Consider the following 18097-nt stretch of genomic DNA (forward strand, 5'->3'; position numbering starts at 1 on the left):
TTCTCTGATATTTTGATGACCTCTACAGGGGAAAAAAATGTTTTTAATTGCTTTGCCTGATTGTTATTTTTACAGAATTATTTTCAGTGGAAAAAAAAACAATTATGTATCTATTTGTTTTGGTACCTCATTAAATGAACAAGATACTGAACTTGATATTTTTCCTATCATAAAATTTTTAAAGTATCAAATTGGTATTGTTAACTTTTATGTAACTTGTTCTCATTTCAGTTGTGGACAACTTCAAGGCCTGGTAAAAACCTATTTTCTGAAACTGTTATTTCACCAATGCAAGACTATTTGAAACACATATAGAATACTGCAAAAAACATGAGAGTAGTTTAGATATAACTTCCAAAAACAGTAATCATGGAACATGAATGTTTTAATGAATTTCAAATGTCAATGAAGACACTAAACACTTAAAAAACAATCAGCACGGTAAAAGTAAATAAAAAACAAGTAGATCCATACAACACTTACAAATACATATTTCTTCCAAAAGAAATTTGTATTCACAGATTTAGGCAGCAAATGTTTTACATCAAATTCCAAAATATGTACAGATTTTGCATCTGTAAAAAAGGGATGTGCACTGGTAGAGAAAAAGAAAAGCCACATAAGATCATTGCCTTGCCCAACAATGTATCTCCTGTGAAATTCTGCAACAATACATATTTTTCCTTAATACGTTTTCCTCCATTATTAAATGAAATTCTGGACATGTCTGCGTTCAGCATGAAATAGTTTCCCCTTCAAACACTATTTCAAGTGGTACGATGAGTAGCTAGAAACATGACTTAATTTTAACCACCAAAAATTCAATATCACCAACTGCCTACCTGACTTGCTGGAAATAACATTTATGGCCACAAATGGATATTATATAAAATCAAGTTAAAAGATGATACAGTAGTTAATGGAGTAAATATTAGCCTGCTCCTGAGAACTCAGCTCTAGCACCTTAGGGATTTACTTTACTCCCACTGAAAATGAGTGTGTACACTCATTTCTGGTGTCAAAGGTTGGCCCCTCTAGATTGTGATAAAAGTAAGCAGCCACAGGCAGTGATGGATACTAGTCTGCATAGATCTTAATGGTCTTCATGTCATGTATTCTAAAGGCTTCAAAAACATTAAGCAAAAACAGGCTGAAATGGTTTTCAAAGGTTGAGTCAGTTATTTGTGTATGTATATGGATGTATGAATGTATGCACATGCATAACATATATGCATATGTGTAAATATGCATATATTTCTATTTCCAGCAGTGATTCAAAATATCTGAATTTCCAAATTAAAAGAAATCAAGTCAATAACACTATCTCTGTAATCTAGCATTCAAGAGCAAGTTAATACTCAGGCCTTTGAATATACAGTAAAGGGGACAGGAAATGGTATTTTGAATATCAACTTTTCAAAAGTTCATTCTTAACAGAGTAAAAATAAGCCATAGCAAATACCTCAACAGAATCAAGGCATTATAGCAAAACAGTCTTCAGAAAAGCAATAGCTGAAACTTGGAACACTTTTATATACTATAGTGGTAACTAACTCTGAATTCCCCAAACCATCTTTGAGCTAATAAAAAATATCGAATTTGAAAACACATCAAGCCTTCTGAATTTTAAAGAAAAATTTACTGTACTACATATATTTACTGTTTATCATTTCATTAAAAAAACCCAGCTCTATACGATATTATTCTTTTGTTGTTTAACTTTTAAGGAACTCTTTGTAGGAGTTCCCTCCTTTTTTCTTTCTTTCTACTCCTGAAAGCACCAATGAATAAGTTAATCAGCCCCTGAAAAGATTATTCTAAATGCACAAGGACATAACTCATTAAGCTCAGCTACTATTCTATTTATTGTGTCAATAAATGTGGCATTCTTTTTACTCATGATAAGCTCTTCCAAAGAGCTTCCTATTTCCAATTAGTCCTACACCTTACTGGCTGGTATATCAGTTTGTGAACCACCCTCCCACATCACCTAAAAATAAGGGAGAAAACCACGAATTTTAAAAATGGCTGTCCAAATGTGAGGGGCAGTACATTAAAAATGCCTTTTAAGCAAGACTGCAAATCAGTGAGAAATAATACTTACAAATTTTAGTACGACATTCTGATCTCAAAGTAGCCAAGAGTAAAAGGATCACTCACTCTGCAATATCGTATGGTCTTGCAATAGCTCTAGTCTCAGCTACTAGTTTGAGAAAACAAAAGAATCTTCCAAACATCCAAGAATTTTCCTGTTATAACCTTATCAAACCAATAGCAAAATTTTTATATGTAAGATACATTTGGTATGATTGTCTTCTTCCCTTATGATTTTAGTTCAATATTCCAGCTATAAACCAAAAGTGCTTTAACTAGGCCACAGTGAGATTCAAAGTTCATAACATTCATTTGTGAGGTAGTACTCATGTATTTGCATTGCTGGCTCTCAAATGCCACCAGGGAAGTGGACCTATTTATAAAGATGCAAACTGAAGGTGTAGAACATAAAAAAGATTTTGTTTTCAGGTAGGTCACCAAAAAGTAGCAAGTCCTTCTTACAAAGGTCAAGTCACAGTAATTGGATAAGTCATCTGAAACTTTTATAAACTGTTTATAACCACAGCTATAAACTAAAGTGCTTTAAATTTTGCTTCAATGTATTTCAGTGATTAGAATCCAATTTTGGAATTTTTTAGTGCAAGACCTTATGAAATTGAAATGATTTAATATTAACAGGGCAGAAAACACTTCTTTTTAAAAAGAAACTTCCTCTGAATATTGTGAGTCAACATTCTATACATACTAGAAGCTGCTAAACTTTTACTTCTCAAATCCATGCTACTCTTACAGAACTATATTCAAACAGCATTGAAGCTGCATTACACTGACGTACTACATGTCAAAACTTCATGTAAGAAGTAAACATGAAATGTGGACTACCAGTGAAATTTACACCAATTCAAATTCAGGCTTTAAATCTTTTCAAAACATGGTAGATATTTGTGATTTTTCTGTAAAATGCAAGAGACCACTACCTATCTCACAACAAGTATATGGATTTCACATTGACGTTGAATTCACAGAAATGTAATGCCCTACTGTTCATGTATCAAATGTGGAATAATTCATGAGCATTTTATGTGCTCGATGGGAAGTGAACTTCATTTCTAATGACCAAGGGATGCCAGTATATAAAAGGTCATACACAAGACAGAAATCAAGGGAAGAAAAATGATCACACATTTTCAGTTCATTTCATGCAAACTGAGCACAATGTGGAAACAACATTTACAAATACCCTTTTTTAGGGTTAAATTCTCACAATAACGGCAGATCAACATGCAGAAATATCTGCATGAGATAAAAGTCTATGGCAAAAATACAACTGTGGAGAATCCACAGATCTTATTTTTCCTGTAGCAAAGCAGGGATGTTGATGTTCCAGCCAATGGCCTGGCGATCAAACCCACAAGTAAACAGGTTGCATACTGGATGATCTTCACTCCAAGCTGAGCAGCACACCATTCTTCTGTGGCCCTGGTAATAAGCAAACGAAGCAAAATTAGTGTCCAGAAACAAGACCTAGAAATAGCACTGGGGACAGAAAGGCAAAAGTATGATCCTCACCTCCAAAGAAGAACAACATGCAAGCGATGATGTACAGACACAAAAAGCCCCATGTAAATGGAAGAGAACTTCAGAGGGAAAACACTTAGTGGAAAGGCTGGGAAAGGGGCAGGAACTCAGAAGAGAGGTTAGTGCTAGGTATAATCTGCAGAGTGATAATCAAGCCAACAAGTCTGTAGTTGGTCTATATGGCCTCTCAAATCCCTTCTAGCTCTAAAGCTATAGCCTTATGACAGGATGGAATGACTAGATAACACCTAAGGTTTCTGTCAGCTCTAAGATGATGGTCCTGTCATCCTAACAAGATGCATTTTTTTTGTTTTTGTTTTTGCAGGGCACTGAGGGTTAAGTGACTTGCCCAGGGTCATACAGCTAGTGTCAAGTGTCTGAGGCTGGATTTGAACTCAGGTCCTCCTGAATCCAAGGCCAGTGCTTTATCCACTGAGCCACCTAGCTGCCCCCCACAAGATGCATTTAAATTACTGTATAGACAAATAATTACTTTGTACCATTAAGAAACTAGAAAAAAATGCAGAGCACCAGTTTTTGAAATAGAAAAAATGGAATGATCCTCCAAACTAATGCCTACCAAATATAAGCCCTAATATTGAATTACTGGAAGAAAATATTCCAAAATCATTTTAAATATACATTATAAATCTTTCTATAGGAAATCATATTATATGTACACATACATAAAAACCTCTTAAGAAATAACCTATGATGGAAGAGAAGTTGAAAGGTGAAAGTGTTATTAAAAAAAAAAAAAAAGGGCAGGGGCAGCTAGGTGGCACAGTGGATAAAGTGGATAAAGCACCAGCCCTGGATTCAGAAGGACCTGAGTTCAAATCCGGCCTCAGACACTTGACACTTTCTAGCTGTGTGACCCTGGGCAAGTCACTTAACCCTCATTGCCCCACAAAAAAAAAGGTCATCAACAAATTATTTTTTAAAGAAATAATCATAACAAAAACATATGGTAAAGAATAAATTAAGACACAACAAAAATGCCTATTGGGGGCCAGAATTATTCATAAAGAGATCTAGTAACCTATTTTGATGCCTCCAAACTTTTGTAGCTACTGACCAGTTATAAAGTCACAACAGGCCCCTCACAAGAAGGTGAACAACCAAGTCATGAATTTCTTTGGCCATGAGCAACTCATGGAAACTAACATAATAAGAGGGTACGATTGGTTTCAGTACGAATAGCTGTATTTCTGAAAATATTGAATTTTTGGAGTATTTAAGTATATAAGTAGCTTATAGATATTTAAGTGATATAAACCAAAGCTTCTTAAAACTGTGGGTCGTCACCCCATATAGGGTTGCATAACTGCATGTGCTGGTTGCAAAAACAACTTTGGCAGTAAATGTTTGATTTGTATAACTATTTTATCTACCTATATACCTGGGGGTCACGTAAAAATTTCTCATGTGAGAAGAGGTCATAGGTAGAAAAAGTTTAAGAAGCCCTGATATAAAAAATTTAAGCAGTGCTGTCTAATTTTATACCAAAAATTCACTCTACAAGAATCAACATTCGGGGGCAGCTAGGTGGTACAATGGATTAAAACACCGGCCCTGGATTCAGGAGGACCTGAGTTCAAATACGGCCTCAGACACTTGACACTTACTAGCTGTGTGACCCTGGGCAAGTCACTTAACCCTCACTGCCTTGCAAAAAAAAAAAATCAACACTACTTGGTTGGCTTCTGTCTGACTCTTCCCAAAAAGGAGAGAAGGAGACTCTCTGAGGAGAGCAGTTATTTGTTTCTAACGAAGGATGATAATAAAACAACAGGTGCTGTAAGATGAGAGGCCATCTTAGTAAGGTAGTCAATATACTAAGCCACAAACTCCAAGGAGATCAAAGACAGAGTGAAAGGTCTAGCACTTTTTTGGGTAGTAAAGAAGGAAAGCAGGTATCCATCAGTTAGGGAATGGCTGAATAAACTGGTGTCTGAATATAATGGAATATTACTCTAGCATAAGAAATGATGAAAAAGAATATTTCACAGAATCCAGGAAAGTAGGAACTAATGTAGGGTGAATAAGCAGAACCAAGAGAACAATTTATACCATGACAACATTGTAAAGAAAAACTTTAAAACATTTAAGATCTCTGATCAAGGCAAGAACCACCCACACCTCCAGAAGGTCAAAGATAAGAGAAGTGAGGGAGCAGCTAGTTGGCACAGTGGATAAAGCACCGGCCCTGGATTCAGGAGGACCTGAGTTCAAATCCGGCCTCTGACACTTGAGACTAGCTGTGTGACCTCGGGCAAGTCACTTAACCCTCATTGACCTGCCTTTAAAAAAAAAAAAAAAGATAAGAGAAGTGAAGTGATGGAAATTAGGATGTAGAAGGAAAGCTACCTTTGTAGGCACAGTCATTGCATGGATGGGGCTTATCTGTTACAAGCCTTAATTTTCCCTACTTCTCTGGTTTTTAAATGGGGATGAAGATCTGCTGGAGGGAGGGAAGCAAGGGTTATACCAAAAAAAAAAAAGGGGGAGAAAATAAAAAGTTGGAAGAATCATTGAAACTTTCTTTGTAAATGCATAGGAGAGGAAAGAAGAGAAGGAAGTTCAAAAGGAAGCACAGATAAGTGGAACAGTTTTGAAAGTAATGAAAGGTGATTTTATTATAACAAAACAAGTGGTACAGAATAGAAATTCACAATTTCATATAAAATTCTCTTTTTTGTATTCTAATTTGTATATTAAAATCCTTTTTTTAGTATTTAAGTTCAAAAGACAAATAAGGTTTTTTTAAAAAGCAAGCTGATAGGGGCAGCTAGGTGGCACAGTGGATAGAGCACCGGCCCTAGAGTGAGGAGTACCTGAGTTCAAATCCAGCCTCAGACACTTAACACTTACTAGCTGTGTGACCCTGGGCAAGTCACTTAACCCCAATTGCCCCGCCAAAAAAAAAAAAAAGCAAGCTGATAGCTATCAGAGATCTCATAACAAAGATTCAAAGTTTCATGTACTCTTTTTCTGTTCTACTGCATAAATGAAAATGCTCATTTTTTTGGTGTTGGGTTCAGAATAAAGAACAAATTAAAACAAAGAATACAGAAGGTTCTAAAGACTAGGGAGACTATTGGGGCAAAATATTCTATAAAGTGTCAGATACTATCATTGTATCAAATATTTCTGCTTAATTGCTTCTGTCACAAAGGATTTCGATTTTGGAAAAGGAGACTGGAAGGGTTTTGTTCATTTTTAAAAAAAGGAATATGATATGTATATAGATATATGGATATATAGATATAACCTATATCAGATTACCTGCTGTCTAGGGGAGGGAGGGAGAAAAATCTGAAATTGTAAAGCTTGTATAAACAAAAGTTGAGAACTATCTTTACATGTAACCAAAAAAATAAAATACCTTATATGTAAAAAAAATGAATATGATGCAAAGAGGTATCAATAAAACTTTCTTTTAAGTAATGGAAGAAAGAAAAGGAAACACTACAATTTTACGTAGATTCAGATCTAGTGAAATGGCTGAACCCAAAAGTAGGCATTAATGGTTCAATGTGAACTAGGACCTCCACAAGGTCCTACTTTGATGCCTCATCATGGTATGTATGATAGAACCATGAGTTCTCAAAAATATGGCAGTGGAGAACAAGCCCCAGGAGATTCTATTTATCATCTTAAGAAAAGGCTTGGGGTATGCCCTTGACAATATAATAAATCAGGATCAAAGAATGTGAGAATGAGAAAGAACCCAAGACATCTTCCTTCCTTCCTCAGTAAGTTCAGTGACTATTCTACAGTCTTTCACTCCATTCCAATGTCTGCCCTCAAATTAGAGGACTGTGAATATACCTTACTGATTTGGTGTAGGAGACTGAGAGCAAGGTAGGCCTAAAGTCACGAAGAGGACCTTGCACATAGCAAATGATTGTTTTGTTCCTTCTTTGTGAGAATACCGAGAAGCAGGTCGTGGCACAGTGGATAGGGTGCTGAGCCTGGAATCAGGAAGATCTGAGTTCCAATGTACCTTGAGACACTTATTAACTGTGACTAAGCAAGTCCCTTAATCACTGTTTCCTTAACTGTAAAATAGGGAATAATAGCAGAACCTATTATGTAAGGTTGGGAAGCTAGGTGGTATAGTGGATAGAGTACTGGGCTTGGAGTCGATAAGACTCACTTTGCGGAGTTCAAATAAGGCTTCAGACACTTACTAGCTGTGTGATCCTGGGCAAGTCACTTTACCCTGTCTGCTTCACTTTCCCATCTATAAAATGAGCTGGAGAAGAAAATGGCAAATCCCCAGTATCTCTACCAAAAAAATCCCAAATGGAGTCATGAAGAGTTGCTGTTGTAAGGATCAAATAAGGTATTTGTAAAAAGTGTTTAGAATAGTGACAGGTACGTAGTAGTTGTTAGCTTGATTTCAATTCCTGGGAAACAACTAGAAAGAGAAGTCATGATTACAAAGGATCATCGTTTCACTGATAACATCATACCAATCCAACCTCACTCCCTTTCTGACAGGATTACTAAACTAGAAGGTGATGGGATAGTTTGCCTAGATTTTAACAGAGGGTTATTATTATTATTATTATTATTATTATTATCATCTCATAATATTCCTAAGGGGAAGGTAGAGAAATTTGGCTTCAAGGAATGTGCAATTCAATGGATTCAGAACTGCTTGGATGGCTAGATTTAGAGTAAATGTTGATTCAATGCCAACATGACAGGAGATCTCCAGTTTGTGTTTTCTTCCTTTTTAAAAAATCAAGACAACATTTGCCCCTTTTCAATCTTGTGGTACCTTTCCCATTTCCCGTGATCTCTTAAATATCACAGATAGTGGCTTAACTATCACAACTGCCTGTTTTGCTTTGCAAGGTCTAGGAATTAGACTTACTATACATTCAAAGGTAAGAAGAAACAGTATTTCATGGTATATCTGATCACCTCATATTATAGTACTAATGAGTATTACTAAGTATTTACAAAAAGATTATCATAGAAACAATTACAAATTATGTACCAACATCAGTTACTGAGAATGAAGAGGTAGAGAAATTCCATGAAGAACACTTAAGATGCTCCAAATTAAATAAAGATACACTATGATACCTGCTGACTTCAATGCACAGGAAAGAAAAGATGAAAATAAAGAAAAATATATAGGAAAGAATAGTGTAAGAAAAGAAACAAGAAACCAGTCAGTCAATAAATATTTATAAAGTGCTTTGTATTTTAGGCACTGCACTAAGCATAGGGATACAAAGAAGGCTAAAAAAAAAAAAAAGTCCTTGTCTTCAAGAAGTATTCATTCTAATGTGGAAAACAACAAGTAAATAAGCAGCTACATACACAGTATAAGTAGCTATATACACAGTAGAGGATGGTAATCTGAATGAAGAAGGCATAGCTCCATAGCTATGCAGACCTGGAAAGGCCTTTTACAAAAGATGAGATTTGAGTTGATTCCTGAAGGATGCTAGAAAATTAAGATGTGAAAGTGAGGGAGCACAACTTACCAGGCATACGGAAAAATCAAAGAAAAGATGAACAGACAGAAAATGGAATGCTATATTTGGAGGCCAATTGGCCTTTGTAATTAGATTAAAATAAGAATACGTGGAGGAGAATAAGGGGTGTAAGAAGACTAGAAAGGTAGGAAGGGATCAGATTATGAAGATGCCAAAGAGAGGACTTTATATTTGGCAATAAGGAGCAAGTGCATTCACTGAGCTGAGACATAGACAAAAATTTTAGAAAAATTAACTTGACAGCTGAGTGGCAGATAGAATGGAGGAGAAAAAGGCAAGTTAGAAGGTTATTGCAGTGGTCCAAGGAAAAAGTTAAAGAAACCTGAATTAGGCTTGTGGGTATATGAGTAGAAAGAAGGGAATGTACATGAGACATGTTATGAAGTCACAAATAAGATTTGACAATAAACTAAATATGTGGGGTGCATAAGGGAAGAGTTCTCATGGATGACACAATGGTAACTGGATAGATGGTATTACCAGCAGAGTAATAGGAAGTACAGAAGGGGGAGGATTCGGAAGGAAAGAAAAAGAGCTGCATTTTTGACATGTTGAGTTTGAGATGTCTATATGACTTCTTAGAGGCAGTCGGAGATGTATGATTTTAGCTTACAGGAAAGACACTAGGCCTCAATATACAGAACTGGGAATCATCTGCTGAGATGGTAACTGAAACCATGTGAGCGGATGAGATCAGCATACAAGTAAAAGATAAGAGGCTCTTGCCAGAACCTGGAGAGGTGCTCCAGTTTAACGGGTAAGATAAGCCCAAAGAAACAGCCTATGTGTATTACAGATATACTTTACCCTAATCATGCTCTCTAACTTCCATCCCCACCTAAAACCTTCTGTCTATTATGAACTGCTCTATTATACTTGGACTTCGAGGTTTTTTAACAACCCTGTGAGGTGGATAGGTGAAGCACTCTAAGGTCACTTAAAGTTCTAAATCTATGAATCTATTAAGTAGTATTACCTTCACTCCACAGAAGGTAACTAGGGCTTGGAAGAGTAGATGGTCACACGATAGTAAATGTTGGAGCTGGTAAATTATCCCAGATTCAGAATGGAACCTAAATTAATAAGGACTTTTATATATATAAAAAAACCCTCATTAGGTTTTTAAGACAAAATTAAGAAGTAGGTGATATGTCTTTAGGAACTCCTGCTTGGTTCTTATTCAATAACTCCTCTTATATGGCTCCCTTAATTTTTAAACATCTCTTTTCCTACTTCTCCCATATCACAACTCACTTATCATGCATTACTATCACGATTTTAAAAACTCTCTAATCAATTCATCCAATGCTAAGGTATTAATATCTGATAGTGCTATCCCTCTCTCTCTATCCCTCTCTACAAAGATTAACAGGTAATGCCAAACACTGATGATAGGCTGATAAAATGGGGGGGGGGGGGAAGAAGGGGGTGTGCATGCACATGCTTTACAAGACTGGGGAGTAATTCCTAGAGACCTTCAAATCAAACTACATAGATAATAGCATACTTCAACTATGTATAAAGCTGGTCCTAATTTAGGGTCAATTATTCAATAATTGGTTTATTATTTGTCTGATTTTTCAATACAGTTTAAAATAACTAATTTATAAAGACTTTGAGCTCATAGTTACCCTTCATCAAAACCATAGTAGTGATGCAGTGTTCACTTCGAACAGTAATAACTTAGTTACCTGTCTGTTACTTCGGGGGAGCCTTGCTAATCGTACTCCTGACATATCAAATAATCTAACTTGTCGGTTGTCATGTGGAAGGGCAATGATTCTTTGACCAACACATACATTAATCCTGCAGAGAAAAGATAAAAGTAGTTTATGTACAGAACCTACCAAATAGGACTTCACAAAACAAAGTTATGAGTCCAATAAAAATGCATATTTACTACTTTTTTGTATTTTGCTGAAAAAAGAAATTATCTGAAGCAAGGGACAAAATTACTTATCTCCAGCACCAATATATGCAGCTGGTAATCAAAACTAGACACAAAGTCTACCCGCAGTGCATTAAAAATATCTGTAGTTTCTACCCATTGTTAAGCATATAATACAGAAAGAACCTAGCTCTAAAAAAAACAAAAACAAAAACCATACCATCCCAGGCTGATTTCATTTTTCACAAGTAAATGTGTATTAAGAGTCAATAATTAGGGGCAGCTAGGTGGCGCCGTGGATAGAGCACCAGCCCTGGAGTCAGGAGTACCTGAGTTCAAATCTGACCTCAGACACTTAACATTTACTAGCTGTGTGACCCTGGGCAAGTCACTTAACCCTCACTGCCCTACCCCAAAAAAATTTTTTTAAGTCAATGATTAAATATTTAAATTCTTCTCCAAAAATATTTGTTTACAAAGTTCTAAGTTCGATGTTTTGGGAAACTACATTCAACACTTTTCCTCTAGAGCATTAGGGTAATTTTTTATATACTTTTACATAACAAATAGCTTAATTTTACCTGTTTATAGCAGAGTCTGTTCGGATAGTTGCAATTGGGGATCTCATATTTTTCAAATCCCATACTTTTACAGTACGATCATCACTGCCTGAAACAACATTGTCCCCCACAGTAAACACAGCAGAGGTCACAGTGCTAAAAAGAAAAGATAAAACACCAGTTAAAAAATTCAATTCAAGTTGATTTCTGTTTTAATATTTTCATAGACAATATTGTATACTGTCCCATATAAAATACAATAATAACTTTTATGAATTACTAAGAGGGGTGTTCTTGATGTGTTGATTCATATTATGCAAAGATAAATGATACAAGTATCTTCTCACACTGACAATTCTCTAGCTTAAAATTTAGTAAATCCCATTCCCTTCTCTTGCATCACACAAAAAAAGTTCATTCTATTATCATTCTAATGTTTTTCTGCTAAAGAAAAAAATGGAAAAAAAGAGGAACTAGTGAAAAAATGTACACTGAAACCTGCATGAACTCTTATATATTTGAGTATGGGAAAAAATGAAGAATGGTATACATGTATATGGTTTATGACAATTCCATAAATTATTTCAGATGTAACTTTTAATCAAATCAATCAGAAATATGTTTATATACATGGACTATCAGAATAATGTATTACTCCAGGGTCTTACTGAACATTTAGAAAGAACAATATGATAAAAAGTTTTTTGTCACTAAGTACCTCAAAGAACCATTAAAAAAAAAACCATCAAATTGTCAGAGCAGAAGAACTGGGTGAGTCCCAGGGAGCCAAAAAAGAACCCGAGGGAAAAGCCAAGAAAGGTGTAAGCAGGGAATGAGAAAACCTGGATTATTTTAAAGAATGACAAGAACAAGAAAAAGGGGGCTGGGGGTTGTTTAATTTCTTTTAGCCTTATGCATCTTCTACAACACAGACCAACAAAAAAATGCCACAACTGAGATTTCTTTGAAAGGTAAAAAAATGAATATACTCTGAAAATAACTACACAAAATTAATATATTTTAAAAAATATTTTCTTTTTCTTTTTACCATTTCTTTCAGTTCCAATACAGAGATTTGATTATTTTTCTTATCACCACCCTCTTTACCTTTGGCATTTTTGTTGCCCTTCTTACTAAAACTGTAATTGTAGACCCCACTAAGGTTTTTTCAAGGCAAATTTTGGGAAGAATATGGCCTGTGTCTGGATCAACATGACTCTCCTAAGAGAGAGAGAGAGAGAATGTGTGTGTGTGTGTGTGTGTTATGTGTACAGTACACATTCTTAATGACTAAAATTTTAAGGAATACAAATTTTAAATGCTATTCAAAATTTACTCTGGTCTCCAATGCCAAATGCAGAAAACTAAGTAAGACATTCAAAGTTATATTCAATAGTTTCATTATTTTCCAAGGTCTTTGATTCTTTATAACATTACTAATTCTTCAACCAAAACAGGAATGTTTCCACAGGAAAAATCATACCCAATGACTTTTTGGTGTAGGAAATTAACTATCCCTCAGTTGAAAATAATAAAGAAAAAAGGATTTCATGAAGGACTGTGCTTAAAACCCCATGACAGAAATCTCACTCCTTCGTATAATAAATTCTTACTGTGCTTATTATCTCCTCTTCCCTTTCCCCTTCTTTTACCTAAAATAATTGTTAAAAACCAGATTCAGATCTTTAAGGGCTTAAGCAAAGAGTGAGGTTTCAATTCTTATAAGACACAAGGTATTAGACAAGCTTTATCACCCTGTAAGCTATAACACATTTAAAGTTTTTCAAAATGAAGTTAAAAAAATTTTTTCCCCAAGGTCTGAGGTATTCTATAGCACACACATGTTACTACCACCTCATCAGCCTCAGTCACATGGGCTATAACCTAGTACCCTACTTTGAAAGAGTACTGACCACTGTTTGAATAACATGTGAATCATGACTGCATATGTGAGCTCATAAATCTAAAAGCTTGACTAATTTCCACCTATTAGATTTACTGACATATTCTCTAGCTGGGGTCATGCACATCAATTTCTTAGAATTTAGTCATTCTAATTTAAAATGTCAGTTGTTCCTGTCACTTCTACTGTACTGTAAGAATTTGATTTCATGTTCCTTTCAGACTACTGATTAAGATTAGCACTATCCATGTCACAATGGCCCAGTTTACGAAAGCCTTCTTAATTTAAATTGACGTCAAATTAAGCTCTAATTAGGACTAAACTCTATTGAATTAATGATACAAAGTTTCTTAATGTAATACCAAAGTGCAGCAAAACTACTAATGGAAAATATGACATGACACCTGAATCAAAGAGCTTTACCAAAACTTTCTCATCATCTTTTCCATACATAACTACCACACAGAGCTTGAGAGCTTTAGTATGTAAGTGGGTGGGTTTTGTCTCTTTTTAAAAATAGGGCACATTTTCTATTTTCCAAGTATGTACCTTTTTAAATATATCTAAATGAACACACGATAAAATTCTGAAAACAGACCATTTCATGTCATGTCTCCCAAGCTTCTTATGGGCCAGGACTATGTCTTACATACACCTTTCTGGTATCCCTGTAGCACCTAGTAGAGAGCACTTGACACAGTAAATATTCAGAAATTCTTAAATTAATTGATGGACAAGAACAAAATATGAAAACAGATGTCTTTAGGTTAAGATAATAGGAAGAGGGGCAGCTAGGTGGCGCAGTGGATAAAGCACCGGCCCTGGAGTCAGGAAGACCTGAGTTCAAATCTGGCCCCAGACACTTAACACTAGCTGTGTGACCCTGGGCAAGTCACTTAACCCCAATTGCCTCACCAAAAAAACAAAATAAAACAAGATAATAGGAAGAGTGGTTGGCCATAGTCTCATTACCACATAATACACTAAATAAAGGTTACTAAAATATCACAAAGTATTCCTTAATTTTAAATTTATCCAGCACCATAAGAATTTACCAACAAGAGGAGAGAGTAAAGGGAGAAAATCTTGTCTAAATGAATCACATAAAGTCTGCCTCCAAATCTAGTTGAACTCTAATCCAGAGGCCTTTAGATTTACTGGAAATCAGATATACTTTATTCACTATTAGAAAGTCTATTTTACACTGAAATCCATCAAAATTAGAAGAGTAAAAGAAAACTCTATTAGCCCACAGTGAACAGCAACAGGCAATGCTCATCCACGGTGAACAGCATCCAAAAACATCTTAGTCATTTGCAGGGATATTTAGTAGAGGTTAACTAAAGTTTTTTGGTACTCAATTAAGAATCAAATGAAATTTGCAAACAATATCCAATTATTAAATCTCACCAAAGAACTGAGGTCTTTATAAAAGCACACACACAAAAATCCTCCTGTACTTCTGTTACAATTTATACAATAATAAAAATAAAAGGAAAGCAACACAAATAACCTCAAATCCAAAAGAACCAAAAATAAGGGGTTCCTGCCCTTAGAAGCACAAGAAGAATCCATGCCCTGTGAAACTCTAAGATGAAAAGGTTGATACACCTAGTTTCTTGATATTCTCACTTACAACAACAATACCTATTCCTGGATTTCCTTGGAATCTGCTAAGGAAACCTAGGCTCCCAGCTTTAGAAATAGAAAAGGGAAGCCAGATTCCCTCAAGAAGTATTATCTTTTAGCATTATGTCCAGAGTCCCAGTCTGGGGGAAGAAGTGGCTAGAAAAAGGAGGTGACGGGGGAAAATTACATTTGTAGTCTGGTATTAACGGAAAGTCTTCTTCACGAGAAGTTTGGATTTCAAGCTCTGATGCTTACTAGCTATGTTATCTTGAACCAATGCACTGAACTCCTCTCTGCCTCAGTCTGATCTGTAAAAGGAAAATGAGATCCTTGGATCACAAATTTAGAGCCAAAAATGACCGCAGAGAATAACAAATTTTCAAACTCCCTTCTTTGACTTGTGAGGAAAATGATGCCCAGCAAAGTTCAGTGACCTGTCCCAAATCCATCCAGGTAGGAAAGCCCAGATGCAAAGACAAGTCCTCTGATTTCAAATCCAAAGATTTCTCCAGTATCCTATACTACCACACATGTATTGTGAAGAAAGTATTTTGTTAATCCATGTTATATAAAAATGAGCTATAATGTATGAGCAATAATGAGTTTTATCTGTTCTTCAACAATAACAAAAATTTAAGCTATGCCTATGTAAATAAGTAGGAGAAAATTATCACAGAATGATCACTGTCTTTCTTCTCTCTCTCTCTCTCTCTCTCTCTCTCTCTCTCTCTCTCTCTCTCTCTCTCTCTCTCTCTTTTGGACAGAAACTGATTTAAACTCTTTTGCAATTTTGAATTACTAAATAAACTCTGGTGATAAAATTCTGGAAGCTACTGACCTGGATGAGAGGAAGAAGGGTCTGTGATGCAGTAAAGATGAAAGTAGCCACCTGAGTTATCATGACCACAAACTGACCTTAGACTCTGGCTGTCACCTCAGATCTACAATCTTGAACACTAGCAGGTGAGCCAATACAGGATTCAAAACAGAAAAAGTCAGTCACTCTTGACCTTGCATGGAAGAGAAGGTTCAACAAAATGAGAAAATAAGAACCTTCCTCACACTAGAGGCCCAGGACTAAGAGATGACTAACAAGCAAATCCTAAACAGTCTAAGAATCTCCACAGTCTGAAACAACCCATTCTAACCTACCCTTAAACTACTAGACAAACTGACTCCAGGAAGAAACAAAGGAAGGTCGATCAGGGAAGAGGAGGAAGTAGCTAAGATGGATTGGGGTTTACAAACTTCTAAGACTTGTGACCTTTTCTTGGTGTTTCTCATGCCTGTGAACAGGACCATGTCCCTGAATCCCTTTGACCTCCAGTTCCTGAAATGTGTTTCCTACTTACACTCCACCTACTTCACAGGGTTGTGGGGACAGAAATCCTCTATAAGCCTTTAAGTATTATATAAATGTGAGTTATTATTTTTAGTAATAAGACCCCTAAAAATATGAATGAGGTTCTGTGCTTGTTTCATATGTCAGGGAAACAGAAAACCTGGAGACCTAAATCACTTTTTGAAGACAGGGCTGAGTGAGAAGAACTCTGAATGGAAGAAAGGATAATGAGAATGGTTGCCAATGGGAAGAAACCAAATACGCCTCAAAGAAACAAATGAAGAAAAGGATGCCTCAGGGAACCAAATGCAGGTCTAGGAAGAGGAGACATGTCATGGAAGCACAAGACACTTCAAAATAAATAAATAAATGGAAATGTAGCATTCCCTTTAGCATGCTTGCAAGATATCATAAATCCTCAAAATTAGCTCCAAATCAGTATTTCTATTATAGATGGAGAACCTAGACCAATGAGTAAGTTATTCAAGTCCAGGGAATGTAAGGCAAAGTGGGAAGTAATGTTTAAAACTATTTAAATTATCAACTGACAAATGAATTAAAAGGCAAATATTTATTAAATACCTATTTCCCCTCATTAAACAACTTAATTTTATTATGGCATTGGGGCAAGTCAAGGTACTCATAGGCGATATCAGTGGAACAAACTTTGATATACCTTACTTAGATGGGAAGGCACTGACTAGTGCACTTGTCATGGACTATAGGTTCTAGCTAAGTTCATCAGAGATGCTCATCACCAGGTTGTTCAGAACAAATAATGAAGATCAAATGATAGTTATAACAAGAAGAGCAATAATTAATGCATACACAGAAGTTTCGAGTTTACAAAGTGCTTTACATAGATTATCTCATTTGAGTTTACAATCACCCTTTGAAAGAGGCATTCATTACATTTTCATCCTCATTTTTTACAGATGAGGAAATGGAGGTTCTTAAGGAGGTAAAGAAACTTGCCTACACTCACACAGCAAGCAAATGTCAGAGGACTGGTTTTCCTAACATCCAGTTCATCACTACATCCTCTATACCACACTACCCAAAACTAGAAGAGTTCTTCTTTCCTTCAAAGAGTTTACCATTTAGTCAGGAAGATTATAATATGCACTACAGAATGAGCCAGTTAACTACAACATTGACAATTGATATTCCTTCCTTCCAAATGCTAAAATGACAACTCTTCCAGAAGCCTGACCTTATCCTTCAAGTGTCAATGATCTGCTCTTCCTTGGACCTTAACACTTTATCTGTGCTTCTCTCGTGCACTCAGCAGATTTCATTTTGAATTATCTTCAATGGCATGTGTTATATACTCTTAATAGACTGTCAGTTCCAGGATAGCAGGAGCTATGCCTTATTTATTAATATGTATAGCTCTCTTAGCAGATTGTATGAAGTTCTATGTGAAGGCGCCTAATAAGTGTTTTTTCTTGACTTGAATTCAACAATTCAAAGTATAGAAAGGCCAATCATGTCTGACTCAGTAGATCACAAAGAACACACAAACATAAATTTCACCTATTTTCTATGCTACTATTTGCAAAAAAATTACTATATTGAAAATGGGACTGACTGAAAATTAGAACATTTGTTTTTGCTCCT

The 18097-nt window shown here is 35.6% G+C and overlaps 1 protein-coding gene across 4 annotated transcripts in view; it reads right to left on the reverse strand.

Annotated features, from left to right (window-relative positions):
• Positions 1-367: 367 nt before the first annotated feature.
• The window catches only part of WDR37 (WD repeat domain 37), a 127667-nt gene continuing 109937 nt past the window's right edge, over positions 368-18097 (reverse strand). For all 4 annotated transcript variants that reach the window (XM_043967755.1, XM_043967754.1, XM_043967752.1 and 1 more), the window contains exons 12-14: positions 11625-11759; positions 10847-10961; positions 368-3534 (exon numbers count right to left, since the gene is read on the reverse strand). In XM_043967755.1, the coding sequence (XP_043823690.1) occupies positions 3403-3534; positions 10847-10961; positions 11625-11759 (382 nt within the window). In that variant the 3' untranslated portion in view covers positions 368-3402. The remainder of the gene's footprint in view (positions 3535-10846; positions 10962-11624; positions 11760-18097) is intronic.

Source organism: Dromiciops gliroides, chromosome 5, assembly GCF_019393635.1.
Source record: "Dromiciops gliroides isolate mDroGli1 chromosome 5, mDroGli1.pri, whole genome shotgun sequence".
In the NCBI taxonomy this organism is placed as follows: Eukaryota; Metazoa; Chordata; class Mammalia; order Microbiotheria; family Microbiotheriidae; genus Dromiciops; species Dromiciops gliroides.